Source organism: Panthera tigris, chromosome B3 (assembly GCF_018350195.1).
Source record: "Panthera tigris isolate Pti1 chromosome B3, P.tigris_Pti1_mat1.1, whole genome shotgun sequence".
NCBI lineage: Eukaryota > Metazoa > Chordata > Mammalia > Carnivora > Felidae > Panthera > Panthera tigris.
In genome coordinates, this window is record NC_056665.1 from 39,195,316 (window position 1) to 39,214,701 (window position 19,386).

At 49.7% G+C, this 19,386-nt stretch overlaps 1 protein-coding gene across 1 annotated transcript in view; it reads left to right on the forward strand.

Annotated features, from left to right (window-relative positions):
* Positions 1-19,386, forward strand: part of MEGF11 (multiple EGF like domains 11) — a 230,607-nt gene that overhangs the window by 137,320 nt on the left and 73,901 nt on the right. The window contains exons 5-6 of the mRNA XM_042988596.1: positions 16,887-17,133; positions 18,428-18,548. Coding sequence (XP_042844530.1) covers positions 16,887-17,133; positions 18,428-18,548 — 368 coding nt within the window. The remainder of the gene's footprint in view (positions 1-16,886; positions 17,134-18,427; positions 18,549-19,386) is intronic.

The window sequence follows — 19,386 nt, forward strand, 5'->3', positions numbered from 1 at the left end:
TAGGGAGGAGCATTTAATTGGAGCCTTAATGGATAAGAGAGTTTCAGGAGGTGAAGAAGCCCCTCCCCTGTGTGGGATCTGCAGGGCCTGAGGAAGTGACTATCGTGTGGAAGACAAGTTTAGGTGCTCTGGAGGAGACTGAGCACCCCCCAAGACAGAATGAAGGGTGCTAAGGACCTGAGACACTTTTGCTAAGTTAAGCTCATTAGATTCTCTCTCAAGTCCCAGGCCCCTAGGAGCTCAAGGGATGTTCCAGAAGCATAGAATGTGGATGTCCTGCTTAATGAAGCTTCTTGCTGCTGCCTGCTGTGGGCCACGCCTGTGGTCATCAGAAATCCTAAGGGTCATTAACCCCGTCTCCTTTGCTCATGTGCTGGCCATGTTCCTTGCCAGACAGCTGACTGGGAAATCAGCTCCCAGAGTGGCCCTGGCCTCTCCTGCAACCCTGGGCCTCCTCCTCACGGTCCTCAGCTGCACGGGGGGACCCATCCCGAACCCCCCTCTCCAACTTCTGGCAAACACAGCACCCGCAGTTAGTGATGGGTGAGACAGGCTTCGGGAGTCCCTGCTTGGCACCCAGAGATATAAATAACAATAAGGGGAACTATATTTAGCACGGCCTCCGCCCCTCCTGGGGGAAAAGGGGGATATAATTTATGAGATCTCAGCTTGTGTACAACTGTCAGCACATTTTCTGAATCACCTGGATGAGAATGTACTGAGCTGCCCTGACAGATTCTCCTCCCTATTCTTCCCCCTCCCCAGCTGTCTCCTGCCTGGCACAGGGGTGGGTGGGTGGGGCATCTTATTGGCAACAGGCAGTGCTCTGAGCAAATCTCTCTTTCCCCCTCTCTCTCTTCCCCGCCCTCTCCCTCTCCCGCTTCCCCTCCCCCCTCCCCCTCCCTCCCTTTCCCTTTCCCTTCCCCTTCTAAGCAGGGAAAGTCCTAGCCTACCCAGGATGATAATGGGATGCAAAGGGACCATGTCCCTCCTGGTCCAGGGTTGTGATTCCTGCTCACAGGGAAGTCCTGCTTTATTACTTCATTGAGTCATGATAGAACACTTCAGGAGTTTCCCATTGTTCTTAAAATCCCAGCTCCCTGCCATGGCCACATGTGACCTGGCCCCCTTGACCTCACCTAGAGCCCTTTCCCTCTATGATTGCTCTCATGGTGTCCCAGCTGTGCAGCACCCCCATCGGTGCATTGACTCTGCCCAGCCTTTCCCCACCTCAGGACATTTGTCCACACTCTTGCTTTTACCTGGAAGGCTTTTACCTCCTGTTCCTCCCGCAACTGCCTCCTTCCCATCTTTCAGCTCTCCGCATAAATGACACCTGCTCAGAGAGGCCTTCTTTGATCTCCCAACTGAAAGGAAGCCCCTCCCTTTGTTTACCATCAAGCCCTTATTTGGACCTTCATACCCTTACTGCAGCTTATTATTAATCCATTCACTTGTTCAGCAAGTATTTATTGAGCATGTACCATAGATCAGACACTGTTCTAGGAACTGGGGATACAACAGTCAATAAGACAAAGCCCTGCCCTCATGAGGCTGACATTCTGGAGGGAGTCCCAGATAATTAAAAAAAGAAGAAAATAAATATATGATGCAGTGATTATATAATATCAGATCAAATAAGTCCTAGAAAAAAAGAGAAAGCCAAGGCAGTTGGGGAGAGAGCTTAGAAATGAGGAAGTGCCATTTGAGCAAAGGCCAAAACAGAGGCCTTATTTGCTTATTGTCTCTCTATGCTGCTGGACTGGCAACTCCGGGAAGGTTCTATGGGTGTTCTGTTCCCTACTTGATCCCCAGTGTCTGGCACGTAGTAGGCATTCGATAAAGTTTTATGGGGTGAATGAACAAATGGATGGCTCACCAGACCTACTGCAGCACAAGTGTCTTTTCCTGCTTTCATCCTTAGAGATCCCAGGAGCAGCCAGTCCCTGTCCTTGATTATAGCTCTCAATAGACGGGAAGGCCATTTGTCATTTGCCCTCAGGCCTCCTCTCTCCAGGGAAACCAGAGGTCCTTGCCCAGCGGTGATGGATAGAGTGTCCTCTGACTGGCAGGCCCAACTGGGAGCTGCCCTCAGTCTTTCCCTATAACAGGGACAAATGGACCATGACACAAATGACATAAATACCAAGACAGGGGTGGGCAGGAGACTCCAAACATCAAAGAGCCATGGCTTGCTGCTGATAGGTAGGCTGTGTTAAATGACCCCACTAGGAAGCATTGCTGGGGAGAATGGCTGGGTGGGATTGGAGCCTGAAGACCTGGAGTCTTGAATTCTCCTGCTAACTAGACCAGTGGCCTTGGGCAAGCTGCTTCACTTCTGGGACTCAGTTAATCAATCTGAGCAATGGGAATGCCAATCTTTGCTTTGATGACCTATAAGCATAGAGGTAATTTGGAAGGTCAAAAGTATACAGATAAACAGGGTTATTCCAAACAGCAAATTAGTTGCACAGAGACTTGGAAGAATGGTTGTATAAAGGGAGGCAAACCTGCATTCGTTGTTCTTGTTTTGAAAATTCTATTTATGCCTGTAATCCAGTGAGTGTCCATGGGCGGAAATTCAGACCTGTGCTCCAAGATTCAACACTTTGCTTCCTCCCTTGGGTTTGCTGCTGTCCACGTTCCTGGGTCTTTGTCTCTTATAGTTCCTCGAGGTGACTCAGAGAGCTCAGCATGCCTGAAATGGAAGGAATCTTGGGGATCATCTAGTTCTCCTCTCTTGATTTTACAATGGGGAACATAGAGGTCCAAAGAGGAGATGTGATCTGCCTAAAGCCACACAGAATCTCAGCAGAGGGGCCTGGACTGGAACGTGGTGTCCATAACTCCCAGATGGGGCCAGAGACAGGAAAGGATTGGAGAGTAGCACTTCCTCACAACTGTGGCAACATCTGGACGCTCTGCTTCCGCAGGGTATCGTCTTTCTGTCTGTTTCCTTATCTGAAAATGGAGTTTAAACAAGATACTAATTGCAGAGAGCTCAGACAGTGCTTCACCTGCAACAGAGCTCGCTGCGTGTTGGGTAGAACAGCATGGGTGTTCTGTTCCCCATGATAGAACAGCAGGCACCAATGCAACCACGCGGCCTTTCTGATCAGTGGCTGTTAGTATTCTCGGTGTCCTCCTTGGTTACCTTCATCATTCCCAAGTTCCTGGTTTTTTTAGGCAGCTCCACAGCCTCTTGGGGTCCACAGGACTTCCCAAAGGAGATGGAAAGGACAGAAATCTTACGCAGCCGGGTCTCCAGTAAAGCCAGCTTAACCCTGCCGTGGTTTGCTCGTCATCCGTCCTGTAAGCTGTGTGCTGGCCCAGTGCCACTCAGGTGGTCCAGGAGTTGTTACTGAAATAAGTAAGAATTGCAATGAGTAAGAAACTGAGAGTAAGTGTTTGAAAACGTATAGCACTGTTGACATCGCTGTGACAGCCAGGCCCATGGTTGATGGACAGCTCTGCTGAACAGGGCATAGTCTGAGTGCTGTCACGGTGAGTGCCTACGGTACGGTACAAGTCATGCTCAGTAAGGCCCGAGCGTCTCTGATGGATTGGAAAACTGATAAAACAAAGCAAACAAAGCTGGTCCTTCCCTTTGAGAAGCAGTGGTCTGGTCTTCCTTCAATGAAACAAACTCGTCAGCCTGCTTCTCAGGGCCTCTGCTGTCAGGGCTATGTTCACCTGTCCTTTCCAGATGGCTCTCTACCCTGAAGTCTCCTTCCCTTGGCCTTTGCTGTCCTTCTAGGTCCTAAATCAGATCCCACTTCTTCCATGAGGCCTTCCTGGGCAGGTTAACCCCTCCCCAACCACACCCCCAAGCCTCCCAACTGTGCTGTGCCCTCCAGCTACAGCTACAGCCTGTGCTACAGCCTGTGAACCTGACTTTGATCACTCCGTGGCCCCTGGGGATGGACCAGGCCCTTTGTAAGCCCCCACCCCCCACCCCCGGCTAGAGCTTACCTCTAACTAGTTTTCGATAAATGTCAGCCCAGCTAATGCAAAGCACAGGGCAAACCAGTCAGCCCTAGGTACTATCTTTTCCAGAAGAAAAAGTGGCTCAGATGTGAATCTTTTTCACTAGAATGATTGCGGTGTAAGCCCTGCAGGACAGTTAGAGGAGCCAGGGTGTCTGCTGGTGAAAACAGCCTTCCGCCAGGCCTCTGGGTGTGCCATTACCTCCCAGGATGAGTAGCTGGGGTGGAGGTTTCTAGTCCGTCCTGCCTCTGGCCCACAGCCTTCTGACTTTCAACATGTCTCTCCAGGCTGCCCGGGCCCAGACTACCTCAATTTGCTTTACCTCTCCCTGGTGCCTGTGAACCGCTAATGAGCTACCTGAACAGCCCCAGTACATCCCCCCAGCCTCAATCTCTTCTCCCCCTTTCCACCTGATGAGAAAGACCCCCTTTCCCATCATGAATAGGGCAACAGGTGAGCCAGGCCTTGGTTCAAAAGTGGTTTGTGGGCCCACAAGGGAGCCAGGCCTCTGCGTGGCTTTTCCTGCCTCTCTTTCTGCTTCCTATGTATTCCCTGGGGTGGGGGTGGGGGTGGGGGTGGGGGTGGGGGCTGGCCACAGGGCCAGAAAGGAAGTTCCTTAAAGACAGAGACCTTGAGCACCACTCCGGCTGCTTCCCCGTGAGCATCCCTGGCTGCTCAGAAGTGAGCAGAAGAGCAAAAAGAAATTACTTGAGATTGCAGCAAGAAGTTTCTCAGACCTATGGAAGAACTTTCTGACCATGAGAGGAATTAAACACAGACTTTGCAAGGCAAAGAGGATCTTAGACCTTGGTTTTTTACCTCCCTTCACCAACCTTTAGCTTCTTAATCCTTTGTCCTTATAGGAAAACCCAGCAAGGCATTCAGCAGCTCTGAAGCTGTGGAAATAGAGGGTCCAGAGCCCTTTTCATGGACCCAACCCCTGCCCCACACATGCACACGGAGGACCCCTTTGGCCTCCGTGGGTCGCAGCTTGGCACCCACTCATCTGGACTGATCCTGTCTCTTTACCAAGGGAGATGCTGAGGCCTGGAAGGGTGGTACCTTACTTACCCACTGTGATAGCCAGAGAGAGGCTCTGTCTACCAGCCCAGACTTCACTGTTTGGAGAAAATGGAATGACATGGAATGATGGGAAAATGGTAGACAAGGTCGTGGAATGAATTCACTTCTCCTGGGAAACCAGCCTGGACCCCATTCCCGCTTTCCCGCTCCAACTGTGAGTTTGTTTCCCTCAGAGCCCGTACCTGGGGCTCCCATCCCACACGCTGGATCTTCACCAAATTCCCTTTGATCCCCAACAGCTCCCCTCCCATCCCCAGCCCAGATTTTCCTCAGAGCTTTGAAAACCAGATGAGGGGCGGGCCATGCTAGGGAGGGTGCAGGGCCAAAGCGGTGGTCCCCCAGCAGGTCTGTGGTGCCTTTGCCGGCTGCCTTTGAAAGCTCCTCCAAAGAGGTAATTCCTTTGTGCACAGACATGATTTATGAGGCTTTCTAGGCAAATTGTGGAGATAAATGGTCTTTGGGGCTGGGAAGCTTCAAAGGCAGTGATGCAGACAGATCAGAGGGAGCCAGGCAGCTAGGAGCTGGGCCTCATTAAAAGCCTGTGGAGGTGGAGCGGGGGGGTAGGTTTTAAGTAGAGCTGAGGACAGACCAGCTCTGAGCTGCCCCTGAATCCATTTGGGGGCAGCCCCCAGCTTACCTCTCACCCTGGGCCTCGCTGACCCCATCGTGGAAATGGACGAGCCAGAAGTGCTGAAGTCACAGAGGTACATTTATCCCAGAGGGCGGGGAGGCAGGGCGGTGCGTGCATTCCAACTTGGGCTTTGGAAGAGAAGCGACTGGCACTGCCAGGACCCCATGGAGTCCACACCAGCCTCTCTGCTAAGCACGGCCTAGAGAGCTCACGTGGGTCCTGAGTCTCCCCCTTTCCCACCTGTCCCCAGTGACCTGGACAGCTCCCTGCCTCTCGGGTCTGAAGACCCGCTCTGTACAAGGCAGGCACAGGTGTAAAGGAACTCCAATGTCCCAGCTGTGCCGTGCCTCACATCAGATATTCTGGGGCCTTGAACTCAAGGCATTATTGTTAAATGTCCCCTTTCAAGAAATGGGGCAGGAGGTCACTCTGGCTGTGAGGTCGTGTGCTAGTCACCTAACCACACCTAACCTTCATTCCATCCTCTGTAAAATGGGGATAATTATAGCTACCCTGAGGAGTTGTGGCTCGAAATGAACAAATTAGGCACTACAAACTACCTAATGCCTAGTTTTCTTTCTCATCACCCTGTCCACGTAATATGGTGGCATTCTGTATCCATAGCAGTCCCAGCGAAGCTGATAAATTTGACTTTTATACCTTCCCATCTCCTCTCTCCAAAAGCAGATACACACACATGTGCACACACACACACCCTTCCCAATCTGGCTCCTGGGTCTTCTAATTGCCTCCCAGACATTAACAGATAACTGGGATATTAATGTCTAATAATGTGTTGTGACTGACACACACTCCTACACAAACAAGGATGATGAGCATTCTTCTAGGGGATCCCTGCAGACCCTGAAGAGTGTAGGTCCTAACGGTGGGATGCCAGGCAGACTTGGTGACATCTTGGAGCAAGGACCCAGTCCTGGCTTCCAGATGGATCTATCCACAGAGAGATTCAGGGCCCTGGCAGAATGGAGTTACTGGGTCTCTCGACTCCCTCCTGGTGTTCTGATGGCATGATGATATCTGGTCGAAATGTGCTTGGTTGCCCAGAACTGTCGTCAAGGCTGTGGTGTTGCAGATGAGGAAGGTAAATGGGCTGAAGTGACAGCCTTTGCTCGGGGCATTTTAATGTACCTTCTGGCTTCGTTCCCTCCTCCTGCCCGGCTACCTCAAGGCCCTTCTGGGTCTCCTGACCCCCGCCCTGACATTGGGGCACCTTGCCCAGTTGTAGCTCCCCCAGCACAGCTCGCCCAGCATCTGCTAGTAACCCCATGTTCCAATGGGCCCATGTTTCCTATTTGCTTGTCTGCTTCTCCAACTAACTATGGGCTTCTGGAACATAGTAGGTGCTCAATAATTGTTTGACAAGCAATAAATGAGCCCAACTCCTCTCCCAAAAGCTAGTATGCTGGGATGGTGAGAGCCCTAGATCGATATGGCCACAACTGGTTTCCAATCTAGCTCTTCATTGCATCAGCTGTGTGGGCACAGACAAGGCGCTCAGTCTCTCTGGTCCAGAGTTCCCTGACTGATAAAATGTGTTTAGAGATGACCTCTAAAGCCTAGTAGTAAGACAGGCAGACTCAGACTCTCAACTCTGCCTTTTGCAGCCAGGGGTGATTTTGTCCTCCAGGGAACATTTGTCAATATGTGGAGACATTTTTGGTTGTCGCAATCGTGGAGGAGGGTCTGCTACTGGCATCCAGTGGGGAGAGGCCAGGGGTGCCGCTCAGCATCCTACAATGCACAGGACAGCCCCCACAGCAAAGAATTTTCTGGCTCAACATATCAATTGTGCCAAAGTTGATAAACCCCGGTTTAGTTATTTAATGTCTCGGAACCTCAGTTTTCTCAGTTGAGAAATGGGGTAATGATTCCACCTCACATGGTTTGCCTCCATCTTCTTTGGAACAAGGCAAGGAATAAATAAATGGCACCTGGTTAGAAGAGGAATCAGTGGAGTAACACAGGTGGGAAACCCAGCTGACCCATAGTAGGTGTGCAGGGTGAGGGGGTTTTCCTGCATGTGTGTGTTTATCCGTCCGCTCCTGTGCCCCAGGAAACAAGCGTGATGTGGAGGTCCACTCTGCATCCCAGGCAGCCACTGTGAGTCCCGCCTCCCTTCAGAGGCTTAAGGGAGATACAGATAATGTGGTTAAATAACAGAGTAAGTAACAAGTGTAATAAATAGATCACTAAGAGCTAATGATACATCATTATAATCCTGTGCTGTCAGCATCTTCTGGCTTAGGGACTGTGTCAGGAGATTTGGGTTTTAATCTATGGCACCTTGGTCTATTAATATTTAATTCCAACAATCTAAGTAGTGGAAAGATAGGGAGCTGAGCGATGGCTCAGCTCAGAGCCTGGGTAACCACCTCGAATTTTTCTTGTCTACACAAGGACAAACACACCTCTCACCCCGGTCCCCTCTGGCCTCTTTCTCAAGTGGGGACATTTAGCAATGGAGCGTAGAACCACACAAAATCGAGGCTGGAAGAGACCCCAGAATTTACCCGCTGGTGTCTTTTAATGAGAGCATCACTGGCATTGGAGAGCATAGTTCTTCATTGTGCGGAACTGTCCCTGTCCCTGATCATCTGTGACAACCTAATTCCTCCCTCCCCCCTCCCATTTCCAGATGCCCTCTTGGGGAGGGTGACCTACTCCAAGCAAAAACCACTGATCCAAATATGTCATTCTACAGATGAGAAAACACAGGCCCAGAGAGGGGAGGGGGCTGCCCAAGATTGCACAGCGCTGGCTGTGACTCAGCCTCGGTGGGCCCCCAAAATTGCAGCTCGGGCCCGAAAAGCGTGGAGGCGCTCAGCCTCCGAGAATTTGCCTGTGCTTTTATTAGGGCAAGTCAGTTGACAAATGGCCTCGCTCACTGGGAAGTCACTTTATTTATCAGCTGGAATGGTTTGGGGCTGCTCCAGCCCCATCTCTGCCTGTGTGCCCACTGCTTTGTAAACTCAGGAGCAATTCCATAATGTGTCAGCTCTCCCTACATCTTCTTGCGGTGGGCGGGGGCCTGGGGACCACCGGGGAGGTGCTCTGACTCTATCAAGCCTTCCCATTGCTAAATGGTGGGGGGTGTGGAGAGGCCTCGGCCCAGGCTCTCGTACAGGCCAGGGCAACTCAGGGTCAGTGGATCCCAGGTTTGTTTCTAACGCTTGACCTTCACTTCAGTGGCCAGTCTTCCTCCGTGCTGAGTCTCAGGATTCCCATCTGTGGAATGGGAAGAACCAAGCATCTGCTCCACTCCACCTCAGACCCAGCATCCTCCTGCCCATCTCTGAGAGGACCAGTGAGCACACATGTCACCGGAAGGATGATAGTCCTTGCCAGCTGTGCTTTTAAAAGGATCTATGCTTGACCCCACCACCCCAGAATAATTCAAATGTCCAGGGGTGAAGCCCGGGCATGAGTGTCTTTTTTAAAACCTCCTGGGGTAATGCTAACGTGCAGCCAGGCTGAGAACCACTGGCTGAGGAAGCAAATCCTCAAAAGCAGCTGAGAGAGGGCTCTTCGGTCGCTGGAAAAGCCTTGTCAGCTGGCTGACGGTTCTTCCTGTGCCCAGCTCTGGGCTGGACACGGGGGGAGACTGCGCGCCTGTGGGGGATGGGGTGGCTCAGGCAAGGGCACCCGCCCCCGAGCTCCCCCTGCAGCAATGCATGGACTCTCTAGGCTAAGGGAAGAGGTTGGACACAAGGCACGTAAACCTGCTTGTATATGGCAGTGGTGACAAAAAACAATGGTCAGCCAAGTTATTGTTCCTAAGAGAGAAAGTCAAGGAAGGCATAAAAACATAGCTGTGCCTTTAATAAATGACCTTCAGGGACTCAAAACGATGTTTGACACCAATGTTTATGACAGCATTTATTACCACAGCCAAAAAGTGGAAACAACCCAAGTGTCCATCAACAGATAAACAAAATGAGGCCTGTTTACACAATAAAATACTGTTGAGCCTTAAAAAGGGAAATTCAGGGCGCCTGGGTGGCTCAGTCGGTTAAGCGTCCGACTTTTGGTTTGGCTCAGGTCATGATCTCATACTTGTAAGGTTGAGCCCTGCATCAGGCTCAGCGCAGAGCGTGGAGCCTGCTTGGGATTCTCTCACTCACTCTCTCTCTCTGCCCCTCCCCCTCTCACACACACATGCGTGTGCACACTCTCTCAAAGTAAAAAAAAATTAAAATGATTGAAATGGCACAAGGTATGTTATGTGTATTTTACACAATATAAAAAGTTCTAAATCAATAATCTTAAGAGAATTATGAGAAGTAGGGCCAACCCTGGGAAACCCGGGACCTACAACCACCATTCACACGTACGCCAACCCTTGAATGAAGTGCATGTGAAAAATGAGCCTCTGCTTTCTCATCTCCTTGTGAATTATCCAAGGCGGCTGTTTTAGCCCAGGCTGGCTGCCAGTGTCCTGTGTCCCCTCTTCCATCAACACCGGACCACAGTCAGCAGGACAGCAGTGGTTAGGAGCTCAAATGCCCAGTCACTCCCCAGCTGTGTGACTTTGGACAAGTTACATAACCTCTCTGGGCCTCAGTTTCCTGATCTACAAAATGGAGGGACACCCCTTGCAGGTGGGTGGTTGTAAGAATTAAATGAGCCGGGAACACATTAGCCCTGGACCCCGAAGTAGGGAGATGTACTGGCTGGGAAAGGGGGGTGAGTGGGCCAGCCTAAGGGAACAGAACAAGCCAGGCCATATGCTAGCTGCCCGGAGAAGATACATCCACTTGAAACATCAGCCAAAGCCAAAAAATAATTAGAAAGGAATGTCTGTGACAGGGAGAAAAAAAAAAAAAGCATGAGGGGGTGACATTCCAAGGCCAAATTGGAAAGAGTTTGTATCTGCAAAAGAATGCAAAATCCTGTTGTAATTTTAATGACTGTAGTTTTTATTCACCTTCAACAGGAAAGATAATTGACTCACTGCAGCTCTGCCTCATTTCTCTGTCATTGCTGGGGAATGAGGTGTTTTTAAGTGGATTTTCTAGATAACTGAAGCTTATCCCTGTGAACCCTAACATTTTTTTTCATTTAATCACTCTGAGGGGAAATTTATATGGAATGGATTACACACTTCCCTGCTCCCTTAATCAGAATATTCTAAATTGAATGTAACCTCTTCCTGTCAACTTGGACTTACAGGGCTATTTGCCCCTAGATTAACGGCTCCATTAATATGGCAAATGCTTTGCTTTTTTAGTCTACAGATGTTTACTGTTTGTTTCCATGGTTTCCTACTGTGATATGAAGCTCTTTCTATGTATTTTTAGGAACTCCATAAAACACACAGACACAAATTTGCACATGTGTGTATACACACGCACGCTGAGAACCCAGATTGTCAGACCTAATGGAACTGTGTTTGCCTGTGCTTCTCTGACACCCTTAATAGGGCATTTTACGGCACACCATATAGGCTGCTCCGGCATCTCTGTCCCCACTAGATTGTGTGTTCCAAGAAGGCAGGACACTTTCTGGCATTACTTGGCGCTTGGCCAATGTTTGTGGAACAGACAAGTGAAAGAATGAAAGCACCTAAGTGTTAGGGCATCAGTTAGTGGTAAGTGAGTGGCTTTGAATGCCTTCCTGGATGTCTCTTGGACACCTCAAATTCATTGGCCCATCATTCTCTTTCCCCCGACATGTGCTATTCACCCTTGTGTTGCCCATAAAGAATTAGGGTGATTGGCACCAATATCCACCCGGCAGCCGAAGCCAGAGCCGGGTCGACATCCTTCCTCCCTCGTCTTCCTTCTCCAGCACTCTGTCAATCAGCAAGTCCTTGTGGCTTGTACCTCATCAATACAGCTGGAGTCTGTCCCCTTCCCTCCATCCCCAGTGCTACTACCTTAGTCAAGGCCACCACCATCTCTTTCCTACTATATATATATAACAGCCAGTCCCCCTGACCCCACTCTTGCTCCGTTTTTCCTGCCCACATATCTGTTCTTACCAGAGCAGTCTTTCTACGGCCATACCTAATCATGTCTGTCCCCTACTTGGAACACATCTAGAGTTTCCCGGCTGCCCTTGTGGGAAGTCAACACCCCTGAACATGCCTCACAAAGCCCTTGGACCTGGGATCCTGCCCAGGAATCTTCCCCACCTATACCTTGCTCTCCCTTAAAGTCTATACTCCAGACACACATACCTTTTAAAATGTTCTCTCATGTCATGCTTTTTCCCAGCTCCAAGTTTTTACATACATTATTTCCTCTGCTTGGAACCATTCCCCATGCTCACCCCTCCTTCAGGTCTCTTCTTTGAGGATATAGTCCCTAACCCCTTAGTCTGGATTCAAACCCACCCGCGCCCTTCTATATTGTCCTGAACGACCCTTGCTGTGGCACTTCTGTGAGATACTTTAAATGACGCCTTAGCACCTCCGTCCCCACTAGACTGTATGCTCTCTAGTTTGGGGTTTGGGTTGTGCCAGAGAGAATGGAGGTCACCTCTGATAAGCAAAGCATAACTACGCCCTGGGATGCACCAAGGACAAACTGGCTTTGGACTCTAGCAGTTTCCTTCAGAGTCAAGGTCCGAGGGCAGTGACTATGACCGTAACAACGAAGGGAATCCCTTGTTCTAGATCCTGGGGCTGTTCCCAGTGATGAGCAGAGAGGAAGTGGCTGGTTTACATGGCATCTCTACCCTTGTGTTCTGCAGCTGCCCCCTTATGCCCAGTGGCACCCCTGAGTTTCTGTCCACAGAAGCATCCTTCAGAAAGTGTCCCATTTACCAGCAGTTGAGGTTGCTGGAGCCAGACCTGAGCCTGCCCTTGACTAGAACCTTGGGCAATCACTTAACCTCGCTGACCCTTTAGTTTCCCCATCTGTAAAATGAAGAGTAATAAAGCCTAACTTACAGGGTTTTAAATGTCACAAGTGAGCATTTAAAACGTGGTTGTCGTTATTATTACAATGGAGTCACGTCATACGTACGTTAAATTTATGGGAATTCAACTACGTGTGCTTGGCAACAAAAAGAGATTGAGAAATGGTATAGCAGTTAATTCGGCTAGTCTTTCCACTCGTTGATATATGTCCCAGAGAGAGGGTGACGTGGGAGAAGCTGACTGCTGGATACTCGGTTATTCTCTGTCTTGTGAGCCTCTTCCGTTGTGGGTGGAGTTTGTAACTATATCTGGACTTGATTTTTTTTTTTTTTTTTTTTTTTTTGTAGTATTAAGAAATTAGTTTCAGAGGTGCCTGGATGGCTGTCTGACTCCGGCTCAGGTCATGATCTCACAGTCTGTGAGTTCGAGCCCCACATCAGGCTCTATGCTGATAGCTCGGAGCCTGGAGCCTGCTTCGGATTCTGCGTCTCCCTCTCTCTGTCCTTCCCCTCTCGAGCTCTGTCTCTCACTCTCTCTCAAAAAAATAAATAAACATTAAAAAAATTTAAAAAAAATATTTCAGGTATATAACATAATGATTCCACATTTGTATATATTGTGAAATGATCACCACAGGTCAACATATGTCACCATACATAGTTACATGGTTTTTTTCTTGCCATGGGAACCTTTAAGATCTACTCTTACTAACTTTCACGTATTATTAACTATACAATGTTATTAACTCTAGTCACCATGCTGGACATTACATCCCCATGACTTATTTATTTGGTAACTAGAACTTTGTACCTTTTGGCCACCTTCACCCATTTTCCCCACTTCCTACACCCCACCTCTGGTAACCACCAAATCGTTCTTTGCATCTATGAGTCCAGTTCTTGTCTGTTTCTTCATTTTTTTAGATTGCACATAAATCATATGGTGTTTGTCTCTGTTTGACTTATTTCATAAGTCTCTGTTTGACTTACTAGCATAATGCCCTCAAGGTCCATCCATGTTGTTACAAATTACAGGATTTCCTTCTTTTTTGTGGCTAGATAACATTCCATTGTCTAAATATACCACATCTTCTTTATCCATTTATCTATTAATGGACACTTAAGTTGCTTGCATGTCTTGGCTGTCATAGATAATGCTGCAGTGAACACGAGGGTGCGTATATCTTTTCAAGTTTGTATTTTCATTTCCTTTGGATAAATACCCAGAACTGGAATTGCTGGATCATAGGATAGTCCTATTTTTTTTTTAATTTTTTTTTAATGTTTATTTATTTTTAAATTTTTTTCAACGTTTTTTATTTATTTTTGGGACAGAGAGAGACATAGCATGAACGGGGGAGGGGCAGAGAGAGAGGGAGACACAGAATCGGAAACAGGCTCCAGGCTCTGAGCCATCAGCCCAGAGCCTGACGCGGGGCTCGAACTCACGGACCGTGAGATCGTGACCTGGCTGAAGTCGGACGCTCAACCGACTGCGCCACCCAGGCGCCCCAATGTTTATTTATTTTTGAGACAGAGAGAGACAGAGCATGAACGGGGGAGGGTGAGAGAGAGAGGGAGATACAGAATCCGAAGCAGGCTCCAGGCTCTGAGCCATCAGCCCAGAGCCCCATGCGGGGCTCGAACTCACGGACGCGAGATCGTGACCTGAGCTGAAGTCGGACGCTCAACCGACTGAGCCACCCAGGCGCCCCAGGATAGTTCTATTTTTAATTTGGGAGTGGGGGGACCTCCATACTGTTTTCCGCAATGGTTGCACCAGTTTGTATTCCCACCAACAGTGCACGAGGGTTCCCTTCTTTCCACATCTTTGCCAACACTTGTTATTTCTTGTCTTTTGATGCTAGCCGTTCTAACAGGTGTTAGGTGATATCTCATTGTGGTTCTGATTTGCATTTCCCTGATGATTAATGATGTGTAGCACCTTTTCATGTACCTGTTGGCCCTCTGTATGTCTTCTTTGTAAAAATGACTGTTCAGATCCTCTGCCCATTTTTTAATTGGATCGTTTGGGTTTTTTGTTTCATTTTTTGTTTGTTTGTTTGTTTGCTATTGAGTTGTATGAGTTCTTTATAGACTTTGAATATTAACCCCTTGTCAGTTACATGATTTGCACATGTTTTCTCCCATTCAGTAAGTTGCCTTTCATTTTGCTGATGGTTTCTTTTCTTATGCAGAAGCTTTTTAGTTTAATGTAGTCCCACTTGTTTATATTTGGTTTTGTTGCCTTTGCTTTTCGTGTCAAATCCAGAAAATTATCACCTGCGTCAAGGAGATTACCATCTATGTTTTCTTCTAGGAGTTTCATAGTTTCAGGTCTTACATTTCAATCTTTAATCCATTTTGAGTTAATGTTTGTGTATGATGTAAGAGACTGTCCTTTTCCCATTGTATATTCTTGGCTCCTTGGTCATAAATTAACTGACCATATATTCCTTGGTTTATTTCTGGCCTCTTTGTTCTGTTCCATTGATCCATTGTTTTTATGCCCGTATCATACTGTTTTGATTACTATAGCTTTGTAATATAGTTTGGAATCCGGAAGCATGATGCCTCCAGCTTTGTTCTTTGTCAAGATCATTTTGGCTGTTGGACTTGATTTTGCCTCACCATAGTACCAGGTAGAAAATGCAGGGTGGGGCTTACTCATAAGCTGGCAGCTCAGTTTGTATATGTGAATATTTGGGGCAGAGATGAAGAAGGAATAAAGCAAGACAGGGATTTGGGCCCAGGCTAGTTCTATCTGTTAAAGGATGATGGACAGGCTCCATGACATTGACCATTTGACCTTGGTCAGCAAGTGGGAGGTACATCCAGTGGAGTTTGTGGGGCTGATGGAGTGATTCCTGCATCAATGCCTTCGTCCCCAAAGATCCCATGTACTCACTGGCCTCACTAGAACCTTCTGCTCTTGTGCATGCCCAACACTCGAGCGCCACTGCCTCTTTGTTCATACTGAGCCTGCCCCAGTGACACTTTCTCCAGTCACACTCACCTGCCGCCTTCCTTCTCTGAGTGTCTAAACCCTAGAATCACTGGAGCACAAAGATCATCTGATTGGCACCTTGTCTTCAGAAGGTAGGGTGTCTAGTCATTCCAGTTTGGCCAGGACTGAAGGATTTCTCAGAAGGTGGGATTTTAGTGCTGAAACCAGGACACTTGGTCACTCTGATAGGCAGACAAATGAGACTTTAGGAAGTCTTGCCTGATCTCCTTAGCTGGGAGTAGTCTTTTTCTCCATTGAACTTCTCGTAGAACATTATCTGTGCCTGTCTATGGCCATGCTTGAACCCCACATCCACCACACTCCAGGATTCAAGTGAATGAGCCTGTGGTTTGAGGACATCTTGGTATTGGGTGTCCTATATGCACCAGGGGAAGGTCAGAGGGGGAGGTGGCAGCAGGCTGGGTGACCTACCTGGGGCTCTGCCATTCAGGTCCTTTCCACAGCTGTGAAAGTTTCTGCAAAGCTGGCTCAGATAGCATCACTCTTTGAAACATTTAATTACATATAAAGATCTTGAAGGCTGTCTGGCTCCTCCCAGGGAAACATTTCTTTTTCCTGCTCCTTCTGAAGTTGGCTACTTGGAAAGTAAAGAAATTGAACTGAAGATAAAGCAACCCAGGGGTGGGGGGTGGGGGTGCAGGGTGGGTAGACATTGCTGAAAAGGAGAAGCCTCGGAGAGACAGATGGGAAGGGTGACAGGGAGATGGGAGGGGGGTGGGGGGGAGAGGGTGCAGGGAGCTAGAAGGCATTCTCACTGGAGAGTGAGGTACAAGAGGTGAGAAAACTAATGAGTTTCAGAAAGAGAGGGAAAGAGAGAGAGATGGGGGCTGAGCTGGGGAGGGACTGAGAAGGGGGAGTGAGTAGTGTCACAGAGAAGAGCGGTAGCAAACCAGAAGAGAAAGCCTGGCTGAGAGGAACAGAGACAACCAACCAAGAAGAATTTAGCAAAGGCAGAGGGAGGTGAATAGCTTATGGTTCCAGAATTTCAATACCGGGGAGGGGCTTCAGGGAAGCACTGGTTGGAATGGGATGGCCCAGACTGGGAGATACCTTGAAGAAATAATCTTCTTAGGGTGTATGATTAGTGGAGTGGCTTGGCGAAGAGCCCATGGAGGTTATGAGGTGCCAAAGCTTCCCCCCTAATGGCCCTTTGCTGTCTCCTTATCCAGGGAAGAGCAACGCAAAGAGTGGCCTTTGGGGTATCGGTTCCGGCCCCCGTCCCAAGGACAGTCCCTCAGGGAATTCCCTCAGCCCTGACCGGCTCCTCTCTTGCAGGCTGTGACAGCGACCACTGGGGCCCCCATTGCAGCAATCGGTGCCAATGCCAGAATGGAGCCCTGTGCAACCCCATCACGGGCGCCTGCGTGTGTGCCGCCGGCTTCCGCGGCTGGCGCTGCGAGGAGCTCTGTGCGCCGGGCACCCACGGCAAGGGCTGCCAGCTGCAGTGCCAGTGCCGCCACGGAGCCAGCTGCGACCCCCGCACCGGCCAGTGCCTCTGCGCTCCGGGCTACACCGGAGTCTAGTGAGTACCGCCCCCAGGGCCCTAGGGGTGGGGCGGGGCGGGGCTGGCTCCCTCCCCGCAGCTGCGCAGTCTGCCACTGGCCCCTAACCGAGGAGCAGGGTAGGGGGTACAGACAGAAGTTCAAGGTAGTCCTGGCTGGCAGATCTCCCGCGCTGTGACCCCAAGCCCTACAGAGGTTAAATGCCCAGGCCTCACCCACGCAGGTCCCCGGTCCCTCCATCCAGGCCCCAGGGTAACAGGTGCAAGCTGAGACCAAGTACATCAGGAGTTCATGAAACTCCTCCCGGGAGGCCCTTCCTGTCCGGGCCCCAGACCTCAGTTTGGCATTCTCCTCTGATCATAACCCAAATGCCCGCTGCTCACCTGGGTCCCGACCCTTCCAGGCCATTTGAGAAAGAGATGGGTTAGGGCCCTGGGCAGTAAGTACCATGAATAGATTCAGAGAATTTATTGTGCCTGTTCATATCCCCTGTCTTCTCCCCTCACACCCCAAACAGCCCCTCACTCCAGTTCTCTAGAGAGTCTGTACTGAGAGGGAACCTCCAAGACTGCTTAATTGAGATCCCCTCAGAGCAAGATTGAAGTTCTCCTCCCCACTCCCCACCCTGTTGAAGACTCAGTGGCCTCCCAACAGCCCTAGATCCTGAGAGGGTATCCAAGGACACTGGTCAGGGACACATCCTTGATTGAGGGTGTTTCCTGCCCCAAGGTCTGGCCAACTCCAGGGCCAGCTCCAGCTAGAGGCCAGGGCCATTTCCCTGAAGCCCAAGGCCAAGATCCTGTGCAAAAGCCTCCCTCATACCTCAGCAGTGCACATGAACCCGTCATGACAGCTGAGAACTTTCCAGAGGCTAAAAGTGGGGCATGCCCCAGATACTTAGTCTCCCTGAATCTAGGTGGATTCTTAAAAGCCAGATCAATAACCACATCTCAGTGCCTTTACTCATGCTGTTCCTTCTGCCTGGCATGCCCTTCCTTCCCTTCTCCCAGTGAAACTAACTTCACCTTCAGGACCCACATAAAATGTCTTCCTCTCACGGAAGCCTTCCCCAAAAAACACTCTTCTTGACATTAAGCACTTAAGTTACCCCATAGGCATGGGCCCAGTCACACAGCATTCCAGTTCATTATGTCTGAGCCCTGTTTCCCCCTTCTGGCAGAAAGCAGGACTGCATCTCAGCTAATACAGTTCACATTGGCTGTGGACTCTCGAATTCCTAGGGAGCCCTGGAGTACTGGGACACTGCCACTGACTGAATGCTGCCATGTCTGACACCTCTGCTTCCTCATGCAGCTGTGAGGAGCTGTGTCCGCCTGGAAGCCACGGGGCTTACTGTGAGCTGCGCTGCCCCTGCCAGAATGGGGGCACCTGCCACCACATCACTGGAGAGTGTGCCTGCCCCCCAGGCTGGACGGTAGGTGGGCCCACAGGACCTGGGTGGGCCTCTGTAAGAGGTGTGAGCGTCCCTCACCCACACACGTTGAGGGGCTGAATTCTTTTCCCACCCTGAAAACCCTCCCTCCTATCTGTGGTCACAGGCATCACTAGATAACCACCGGAGATCCCTTGGACACAACTTTGAATGACAGTCTACATCTAAGGGCTGTGTGAACTGATGGCAGGTTCCTTAACCTCTCTGAGCCTGTGGTCTCTCATGCTCAAAGGAGTTGAAATCTAGATAAGCTCTTTCCTTGGACATAGATAGGTACTCACCTGAGCTGCCGTGGGCTCTGGGCCCAATGTGGCAGAAAGGGTGTGGTGTGAGGGCAGGGGAACAGGTGGGAGGAGGAGGGGAGACGGAAGAGTAGAGATCACCTGAAGTTCTAGAACTTCAGATTCCCAGCCTGTACCCCGCTGTTCTGTGGGCCCAGAATCTGCATTTCAATATGCGCTCCCGGTGATTCTGGTGCAGCCTCAACCAACCCAGCTCTTGTGTCTGGGAACCGCTATTATGGAAAGGAAAGGGTGGGAATTACAACCTCACAGGCCTCAGTTCAGGTCCTGCAACCAGTGTTGACCCTGAAAAAAGTGCTCAGTTACTCTGGTCTCTGTTTCCCCATCTGTAAGCAGAACCCATACAACAATAGTAAGCCCTGCCCTTCATAACCGCCCTGGTGGGCAAAAGGCTCAGATGAGGCAGTGCACGTTCAAAGTGCCTTGCAGACTCTGTCCTTTATCATTGCTTGTTTTATATCCCTGGATCCTGCAGACAATCCACAAGCCTCTTTTTTTTTTTAGCTAACACACTCTGT